The 10,661-nt window shown below is 35.9% G+C and overlaps 1 protein-coding gene across 2 annotated transcripts; it reads right to left on the bottom strand.

Moving 5' to 3' along the window:
• Positions 1–487: 487 nt before the first annotated feature.
• On the bottom strand, positions 488–7,382 carry LOC120192704 (peptidyl-prolyl cis-trans isomerase CYP28, chloroplastic-like). Of its 2 annotated transcripts, none has more exons than XM_039195436.1 (2): positions 6,706–7,382; positions 488–564 (listed from the first exon to the last, which is right to left on the bottom strand). In XM_039195436.1, exons 1-2 carry the CDS (start codon positions 7,373–7,375, stop codon positions 500–502), a joined length of 735 nt encoding a protein of 244 aa, XP_039051367.1. In that variant the 5' UTR covers positions 7,376–7,382; the 3' UTR covers positions 488–499. The 2 variants fall into 2 exon arrangements, with proteins under 2 accessions (XP_039051367.1, XP_039051366.1); XM_039195435.1 differs by lacking the exon at positions 488–564 and adding an exon at positions 5,567–5,979.
• Between the last annotated feature and the right edge of the window lie 3,279 nt (positions 7,383–10,661).

Raw genomic sequence — 10,661 nt, forward strand, 5'->3', positions numbered from 1 at the left:
ATTCCCTAAACGTAACCGACCACGAGTCCCTTTTTATTATTAAAAAGAAAGAATTTTTGGTTATAAACGCAAATCAATTCATTTTTTAACTGATATTTTCTTAAAAACTCTTTTAAAAGATAATTTTTAGGTATTCGACCTACCTGACCCAAAAGGCCGATGGCGACTCCCAAATTATTTTAAAAACCATTTATTCACATCACTTTTTCCGCCAAGAAAAAATTCGTGCCCGGACGAAAACCGGTTACGACAACAGGTAACCAGGCAGCAGACAATTTGGCCAAACTCGCAACCCCAGCAGACCTAGAGGTGTACTGCATCTCCACATTCCCTCTTGACATAGCAAAACTGCCGAATGAGGATGAACAGGAAACATAGTCTAGTATTAGTAGATTTCTCTTTGTTCGCAAAAATAAAAAAACAGTTTTAAGAGCCCTGTTCAACAATGTGCGCCCCTTTTGGGCTCTTTCATCTCCGAAGAATTCGGCCAAGTTATTTGTTATCGGATTTTTTCCGAGGGTTTGTATGTTGGGATAGAAGCAATCGCCGTCACAACATCCAACCCTAAAAAATCAACTATTCCTTAACATCCAGACAAAGTGATCAGATGAAGGAGACAGCATTGAAGGAGAAATTGCATCGATACATACGAGTTCTGAAAGCAATATCAGAGTTTCAGACGGACAAGCATGTTAGAAATGGTATGCATTTTCCTAGAAAAACACAATTCCTTGGGATGCATCGGATAAACAAAGCATTTAATGTAAAAGAATCTATAATTGTTTATATCATGCAATAGAGAGAAATCATGTAATTCTAAACTAACAATGTCAGCATGCCTTAAAGATTATGAATAGGTTTTACTATGGCCGCTAGTTCCAAGATCTAATCAGAAAAAAAACAGAGTACTTAAAGATTTGTGATAATTTGGAAATTTGTGAAGCCACACATGCAACCACACATTTGTCAATGTTGTTCTTATCGATTGAAAATTGATAACACTATACGTTAAGAAATAATCCACGAAACAATTGGCGAAAGAGACTGCCATATCCCTTGACTCCGGTTCTAAAACGAGTGCTTCCTCTTCCTTTACACAAAGTGATAAACCCGTCAAATCATTTTCTGTCTTCGTCATTAGAAGAGTTTTTTCAACATACAAAGAAATAACATTGACACTATAGGCGTGTTACAAGAATAGAGGAAACGACCACTATGATAGAGAAAAAGCCATGATGACATAATTTTTCTTTTAATCGTTTTATTATTTTATAGTATGATCCCTTGTAAATAATGTGGATAAGATTGCGTAAACTTTTTTATATATAATTAACTGAATAAAATATCACTAAATAAACTTAACTTTGAGAAGAGGTTGAAGAATATTTGCATACCACCAAGGCACTAGACTACGAGCTTCTGCTGAATATGGACAATGCTATAACATTATCCACAATGAAATAGTGGCAAGTGCCGATGCAGTGCCCAATGAAATAGAACCATACTCTCCGCCAATAAGGATTTATGTAGAGGACTGCCCCAATTGTCTTCAACACAATTCCGTAACAAACCCAGAAAGTCGCATAGAAGGCATGCATGTCCACCCAATCGCTTTCTTCTTCGCTGCCAGAGGCATTTGGTGATATTCAGGTCGAATCAGTTTCGGTGCAATCTTCATGCTTTGGAGGTCCACAAAGAAAAGGATTTCCCAGGTAGCTGCTTTCATCAAATGTCGCAAATTGAGCCTTTTCATGTGGAATGCTACCTGACAAATTGTTGTAGGAAACATTAAAGACTGCCAGAGAGTTCAACTCCATCAACTGGACGGGGATTATGCCGCTTAAGTTGTTGTAAGAAAGGTCTAAACTCTCAATTTGTTTAAGCTTTGAGAACGATGTGGGTATAAAACCAGTCAAATTGTTGTGGGACAAGGTTAATGAATGGAGCTCACTCAGGTTCCCTATCTCGGGAGGGATTTGACCGGTTAGCCTATTGCAGGATAAATTAATGCCGGACATATATTCAAGAATGAGACCTGAATATGTGTACAACCCTTTCTTTTTCGTAAACACTACTTATTCTTCCACATAGGTATGAGGATACCAATGCATTGAAAATCGATTATGCTGAGCATCTTGTAATACTTCAATCCTAAGTGCAACGTTCCCAGTGTCAAAAGACTTTCCAAATGTTGGCTCAAGATATAAATTACTTAGACAATAAGGAATAGGACCAAAAAGCTTATTTTGAGAAAGATCTATCATACTTAATGAGTTCAATCGGCATATTTGACTAGGAATTCCACCCTCAAAGTGATTGGCTTTCAAGATGAGGATACTCAAAGCTGAAAGGTGCCAATCCAATTTGGAATTTTGCCAGTAAAGTTATTTTGGCTAAGCTCTAATGTCACCAATGAAGAGCTATTGTGAATCGCACGCACTTGGTCTATTTCTGCTCAAGTGGAGATGCTGTATAGTTGGTGAACTGATGCAAGATGACACAGAGCCAGACAAACTGTTCCATGAAAGTTCCAAAAATCTAAGCTAATCTAAATTGCATAGCTCAAGATCCATCTTGAGAGCTTACCAGACAGATGGCTGTTGCTTAGATCCATATCATAAGGAAAAGAAAAACTGTTGGCTGAGGTATCAATTTTTGGTATCTCTCCATGAAAGTTATTGCCATCCAAATACAACTCACCGATTGAGCTAAATACTGAAGGTGGTATTGTTCCACTGAAGTTATTATTTGAGAGTCTGAGAGTCACCAACGAGTTACTGTTGGCTAACTCTTCCATTATTCCTCCAGAAAAAATATTATATGATAGGTCTAACCATGATAAAGACTTCAAACCACCTAAGCATGGAGGAATATTACCTTCAAAGGCATTCCGAGACAAGGAAAAAGCCTCTAATGTGGAAAAGTTGAGCATATGTTCACTGGAACTTGGCCTTGCATTTTATTCCCAGACATATCAACTTCAAACATGTTAACATTAGCATGTTTTGGTAACTGTAGAGGGCCTTTGAAAGAATTGCCTTCCATGAGGAATTGTTGTAGCCTTGTATTATTCTCCAACAACCAAGATGGACTTTGTCCACCAAAGTTGTTATTCGAAAGGTCAAAGATATCTAAAGTCATATTAGTCATAGAGGAAGTTGGAAAGTTCTTTAGAGAGTTCCTTTGTCGAAAAATTTGACACACGCAAGAGTTTTAGTTGAAACTCTGAGTTTTTGGTCCGAATCTGAAATGTAGGTTCTCTGACCAAATGGATTTGATCCATGAGGAGATACTTGGGAAGAGAGTTGTTTGCAAATGATATGAATGAAGATGGAACTTCGATACGATTATTTGAAATATCCAGAAGACGAAGAGAAGTCAAGTTACTGAAACAAGAAGGAATTGAGCCCTCAAGTGTATTTCCAATGAGATCTAGCTCTTCGAGGTTCCATAAGTCGCACCAACCTGTAAAATAAATTTGTGAAATATCTAACAAAACATATATTTTTCCCTATAAGTTTAAATCAAGCTCCATGGGCAATGATGACTAATATTTGTTAAAGAGTGGAAGATTTCTTGAGAGTAAATAATTTACCTTTAGCAGGTAAGGGGCGGGTCAGCCAACTGTTGGACAATGCCAACCTTTTAAGAGAAGTCAATGCTCCAATGCTTTGAAGAATATTGTGGCTGAGATGTGAATAGAACACGGATATTTCTTGTACATTGATGGGTACATTTTCCAACTCTGTGCAGAATGAGGTAAATATATAAGAGAAATATATGGGTGTGGATCTAATTAAAAGTAGCCAATTCAAACCCTCATCTCGAGTATAAATGATCTTTTTCAAGTCATTGTTTTTTAAAGAAAATGTCTCAATTGATTGGAAAACTTCAATCACTTGTGGCAACGAAACAGTTCCATCACTGAAAACACCATCTAAATGTAAAGATTAAATTTAATAATCAACTGTGGTAAAAATTAAATTAATAAAATTTTAAAGTATATAGACTTAATTAGATGAAAATATTTAAAAACTTAATTTATTTTTCTTTAAAAGTGTTAAAAATTAAACCCTTAAATCAAATAAGAATTGAATATAACTATATTGTTTGAAATAATAGTAAATCCTCCCTATTTCATAAATTTATTCTTATTAATATAGCATTTTATATTATTTTAGAAAAAATTGATATATATGTGGTGTAAAATTTAGTTTATATACTTATTTTACTTTAGAATTTAATGTTTAAGATTCAGATTTAAAGTTTAAGATTTAGAGATTATGAAAGAGTTTATGATTTTTTTAATGAAAGAGTGATTTTAAATATTAAGATTTAACACTAATATAAAATAAGATTAAGTAAACAAAATACTTGTTCTTATTTTTAAATTAAAATTAATTATACAAAGATAAAAAAGAGATGGAGTAATTTGTTTTTGAATTTATTTTTTTAGGGATTTTAGTTTTATAATTTGGTCTAAGCAAGAAATTGACCACTCTAAGTCTAATCATATGTGCTTTGACCCCTAGCATTTTTCTTCGTTGCTACTTCCATCCACACGATTTCCAATAACATTAAGATACCGCGTAGCGCTCAGCCGCCATAGTCCCATGACTCAACGCGACGCCTACCTACTACTAATACTCCATTACCCTACTTCCTTCTTTCCTATTTCCCTTGTTTCTACCACGGAATTCTCCATATAAAACCCTCCTTTTACCCCTATTCCAATCCAAAAATTCATAACCTTTTTTGTTCTCTTTTGGTTTCAGTATTCCATGACGAACTATCAAGAGAAACCGATCTTCATGAAAGCAGAACTGGATGTCGATCAGGTTGAATATGAAGACGAAGTTTGGGGTAAAGGATGTAGTTGTTTCAGCCTCTTCTGCTTCAAAAGACGACGATTCAACGACGACGATGAATCCGATTCGTTATTGCACCGGAGAGGAGAAGAGCAGACCGAGACATGGTGGAAACCGAAACTGAATAAACTGAAACAAGTCTCGGAAAAAGTAGCAGGTCCCAAGTGGAAGAATTTTATAAGGAAGATGAGTGGATATTGCCATCAGCGTAAGTGTCAAAAGAACAGGTTTCAGTATGATGCTTGTAGCTATGCTCTCAACTTCGATAATGGTGCTGATAAAGGAGACGATTTGCTTCGGAATTTCTCTTCCAGGTTTGCTGCTCCATTTGAAGATGATCGACATCGAACCCGGCCAGGGTTGTAATCGATCATACTATCTCAGCCATTCGCAATTCGGTTCATTTTATACAAATTCTCTTGGAATCCATGTTTAGAGTACAGTAATATTCTTTCGTTACATGCAAAAAAAATTGGTAAATATCTGATATGAAGTTTGAATAGAAACTGCTTATATTTGACCCTTAAGCTCACATGGCAAACCTGATTCAGTCTATTGGGCATACGATTTTGCTCACAAAAGACGTCTTATGAGTTAAAAGATAACACGAACTCGAACATAAGTAGGTTAAGAATGCATGTTCCACTGTCAAAAAGACAATGAAGTTACACCAAAACTCCTGAATGTGTATAGAAATATGAGAAATACTGTTCCAATATGTTATTGCAAGCCATTTAACTAAACAGTCAATCTCACCCCTGGGAGGTAGAAACATGTTATTTATGATCAAGTGAAGAAATACCAGTTTAAAGCGAAAACCAATTCGAAAAGCAATGCTACACAAAACCAAAATGGAAGAGTTTGTACATGAAAATGAAATAAAATGATGTTTATGTATATTAAGGAAGAGAAGGTGGTGACAATGAAGGCTTGGCAACTTGGAGCTCACCACAGTCGCTGATATAAACCGTTTTAAGAGGCCTGTTCCATAATGTCCGCCCCTTTTGGGCTCTTTCATCTCCGAAGAATTCGGCCAAGTCATTTAGTTGTCGAATTCTTTCCGAGGGTTTGTATGTCGGGATGGATGCAATTGCAGTCACAACATCTAACCCTGAATTCAATCGGAAAATCAACTTTACTATTTCTTAACATCTAGACAATGTGTACAGAAGCACGAGAGCAGTGAAGGAGGAATTCCATCCATACATAAGAGTTCTTAAAGCAATATCAGAGTTAGAAATGGTATGCATTTTTGCCAGAAATGCAAACTGGGAAAGACACAAGTCCTCGGGATGTAAAAGAAATCATGTAATTCTACTCTAACAGTGTCAGCATGCCTTAAAGATTATGAGAAGGTTTTGAGGTGCAGTCAGGAAAGTACCAAGGGGTGTTGAGGTGCTCTAGTACATCGAAAATTTTCAATTTCCTACATAATTTAGATATTTTCTATTAATGATCTAATTTCACACTGAAAAATTTAAGCCTTTTAATAATTTCCTATGTTCACATCCAAATATAAAATCCTATGTCCGTCACTTAATATAAAAGCCATAGATGAGTTTTGAATAAAGAACCATAGGCAAGGGTAGTAAAGCTTGATAAATCTAAATTAGGCACCAAAAGCCTCAGCAAAGCAATGAACACATGCACTCCAGCCAATTTAAAACAGGAAGCAGCTCTGTTGGAAGTCTAGGCATTTGAAAGATCTTGACTGTTCATCCCAAAGCTCAGAAAATTTCAGTGTGTTCCCAATATCAAAAGAACTAATTTAAGTTTTTTCCAGCAAATCTTGAAAAGAAGATAGCTCAAGCACATAAAATAGAGATCAAAACCTTACCTTCAAGTACCGTCCCAAAAACAATGTTGTTGTTATCGAGCTGAGGGCAGGGGCCAGGCCCTGTAGTAATCAAAAACTCAACATTCCTATAATCAGAATCGAGTTTAACTTCATCGTCATCATCGTTCTCCGATAAACAAAGCGAAACGACTCCAGCCCTTGAATGTTTAAGCAAGAAGGCCTTAGAGTCGACAGTCTCAGTGTTCCTAGGCAAGTCCAAGGAAGGGGGAAGATGGAGTTCGCCGTACTCTCGACTCCGGCCTTGGCGTCCGGCCTGGAAGAACTGTCCGGGAAATATTTTGTGGACGAGGGTGTTTTTGTAGGAGGAAGAGGTGCACATGAGCTTGAAAGTGGAGACTGTTATAGGAAGGAGATTGCCATAGAGGCCCAGGACCAGGCGGCCTAAAGAAGTGGGGTCAGAGCATAGAGGGGTGCTGTCGACGGCCGTGGTGCTGCGGAAGTAGGTGGGGCAGAGGGAGAAGTCGAGGAAGACCCGGTCGGTTATGGTGGTGTCTAGTGGCGGTGACAATGAAGATGAAGATAAGAGTGGGGTGGTGAGGGTGGTGGATAGGGTGGAGGAGAGGAGGAGAGAGCGGCGAGTGAGGGTAGTTGCGGCGGAGGAGGAGGAGAGAAAGGGCGGAGTAGGGATGGGTGATAGAGGAGAGGCCATGTGAATTGTGAAGACATGGCTGAGAGGGAGAAAGGAGCAGATGGAGATGGGAGGGGTTGGTAGTTCGGGGAGTGTGGGGCATACCCTATAGGCTTTTGCATAAACTCCACCATTTATCACTAAACTATCTTATCATTCCTATTTTGATCACTAAAATTAAAAAAAAAAATTAATCATTAAATTTTTTAATTTTAAGCAAACTTTGGAAATCAAGTTATATGTTAACGAAGGTGAAGCTGTCAATAACTATGGACGAGGCAGAGGAAATCCTGGAGGATACCGTAAAACATATATAGGTGTCAATAGAGGTGGAAGTCATTAATATTAACGGAAAACAAATTTTACGTAATACATCTTGAATATTTGATGACATTGTTACTTAGCATGATTCTGGTTCCTATTATGTAGGGAAGAAACAAAGGGACATATCAATTCCTATGGAATGTTATATTCATTGACAGAGAACTGCAAGTAGATGAACAAATCCCTTTGAGCTTGTGCAATGCACATTTGTAGTTGCGATAATACAAGCAGATCATGGCCATGATTTTATAAACATTTTTAGTCATGTCGTAATTTTTTTTACAGTTACCATTCTTCCTCCATTGGCTGTCACTCGACAGTGATATGCTCATCAGGTGGACGTCAACAATGTCTTCTTACAAGGAGATCTCACCAAAAATGTCTACATGCAACAAACTCCTGGATTTGAGAAGAAAATATTTGGGAATGAAGTTTTTGTCTGCAAGCTTAAGAAAGCATTGTAGGTCTCGGTCAGGCTCCCAGAAACTGGTTCTATAAGTTGGAGTTTCTTTCTTCTTTGGGGTTCACAACTTATACATCCGAGGGTGTTGTGACTATCTTAATGTCTATATCGATGGCATTAATTCTTCTCACTGACAGCTATGAAGATCATATCATACTATCAGTCAAATAATCCATAGCCTGCATGATAAATTTTCTCTCTGGGATCTTGGTTTACTCAAGTATTTCCTTGATATTGAGGTTGAACATACTGTCAAGAGTTGCTCTTACATTGATCGGAGGAAATACATTTTTGAGTTACTTCATTGCACTGGTATGTTTCATACCAAACTATTTGCGACTCCTCTTGCGATGTCTCCCAAGCTTTGTCATTGTGATGGTACCACCACGTTCCAAATAATGTCAAAGATTACATTTCCATTTCTGTTTGTTATGCATCGTGGTTAATAGTTTCACAATATAATCACAATCCTAATCATCTTTATGGATTAAATTTCGCATGTCCATGTAAAGACTAAAAGAAGGAAAACGTAGAAACTTTCTATTCAAGAATTTACATAAAAGTACATAAATATATATATATCCTCTAAGATCATTAGAGGTTTTTATTCGATTTCCAATTTAGCCTAGTTCGAAACGTTTAGTACAACTCCTTGGGTAAAGAAATAGATTTAAAGAAGAAAATTGAGGTATGTGAGGGGCGGGATGCTCTAAGGTTTGAAGTACTGCCGTGAACTCCTTTTATACTTGTCATCGACGTAATAAATTTTACTCCTGCAAAAGATAAATTAGTTGGATCTCGAGGAATCACTGCTGGAGATTAAATATTAACGTCAAACTAAATTGAAAAATCAAAGGGAAAAGAGTTCTCATTTACTAACTTTTTTTTAAAATTTATAAACTTTTATCTGCTGCTGAGCTTCATCGGCATTTTCTCAATTCTGGTTAAAGAGTCATTAAGAAGAAGAGGAGATTGAGTAGAGAATTCGGAAGCCAACAAAGACAACGAAAAATCACCCCATGCTTGTTTCTTAGGGAATGATATATCGTTTGTCAGGAAACTACAAGCAGATGAACAAACCCCTTTGAGCTTGTGCACTGCACATTCACAGTTCCGATGGTACGTCCTTCGTTCGATCGAACCGTCTTGCATCGATATGCTTCCTTCGAAAACAGACCGGAGCATCATCTGAGAAGCACCAGTGGCCATTTCCCTCTTGTCTCTTCCTTTTCTTGTAAACCAAACTATTATCTCTCTATGAAAGTGTGGACCACATATAGAGAGATGAATGAAAGAGAGAAAAGCCATTGCATTCCCACGTAGAATACAAAACAATTAACATTGATATCGTTCAAACCAAAGTATTGTTTACCAACAGTCCAACTAAAGACTAACGTGTTTCTCTAGGTCTGTTTTAGTTTTCTCATAGTAATTATGTTTCCAAGAAAAAACACTGAAAGGAAGACACAGAGAGAAACAAAGAATGTGTAGTAATTTTGGAAGCTATTGGATAAAGTTGGGGGGGGGGGTTTCTTGTGTATTATTTTTGTCTTGATTCAATTCATTCGTATTAAGTCGAGTAGAATTGATTCTTGAAATTATCTTTTATTGTCTCAGTAATTTTGGGTGAATTACTAGGCGATCATCTCCAAGTGCAGGAAAGCACAGATGCAGTCATGCAAGTCTTTGATACGACAATTTATGTGTTAATACTAACACTAATATTAATATACACAATTCAATTCACCTCGAATTGTTATTATTATTTGAGATTTCAGATTTGAACATCGCGTATATAGGGTTATAAACATTCATTGTTAAATAGTTAAAAATGTCTTTAAACACATACTACCTTATATTCACTTCAAATTATAAAAAAATATATCAATATTGTTAGTAAAAGTAATATTTTATTTTAAAATTTCGTCTCAAATGTTAATATTATTACAATTATAAAAATTAAACCCCAACAAATTTGTGACATTTTTTTGGTATATAATATGGACATAATTTTATTATAAAAATAATAACGAAATAGATTCTACTATAAAAATAAGAGTAAATTTCCCTAGAGATCACTAAATTTTAGGTAGTCCATCGTTCATATCATTAAACTTTCAATTGTTGAATTTATAATATTAAACTTTGATTTTTGGCATCAATTATAGAATTAAACCGTTAAATTTTAATAATGCGATAAAGTGGATGAATTTTTTCATCATTGTGATAATGTAGACAAAACAAAATCGTTTTTACATAACTATTAATGCTCACAATTATGTTGTTTTAGACACTAAATTTTAGAGGCGTATAAATTTTGTCACTAAATTTTAAAAAGGTTTAGTTTTACGCACTGGATTATTTTAATAGTCACTTACAGTTAAACAAAACAAAAGTTTAATGTTATAATCAAAACAATTGAAAATTCGATGATATGAACGATATACCATTAAAAGTTCAGTAGTATATGATGTAGTTTACCCTAAAGTAATAACAAAATTTAAAAAATATGATATATTT

The sequence above is a fragment of the Hibiscus syriacus genome, unplaced genomic scaffold (genome assembly GCF_006381635.1).
Source record: "Hibiscus syriacus cultivar Baekdansim isolate YM2019G1 unplaced genomic scaffold, ASM638163v2 tig00116976_pilon, whole genome shotgun sequence".
NCBI lineage: Eukaryota > Viridiplantae > Streptophyta > Magnoliopsida > Malvales > Malvaceae > Hibiscus > Hibiscus syriacus.

Excerpts from the sequence above, each read along its gene's own strand:
- LOC120192704 (XM_039195435.1), bottom strand. The coding sequence starts at position 7,375 with ATGGCCTCTCCTCTATCACCCATCCCTACTCCGCCCTTTCTCTCCTCC. Across the intron at positions 5,980-6,705 it reads TTTTGGGACGGTACTTGAAG|GGTTAGATGTTGTGACTGCA; the intron begins GTAAGGTTTTGA and ends GATTGAATTCAG.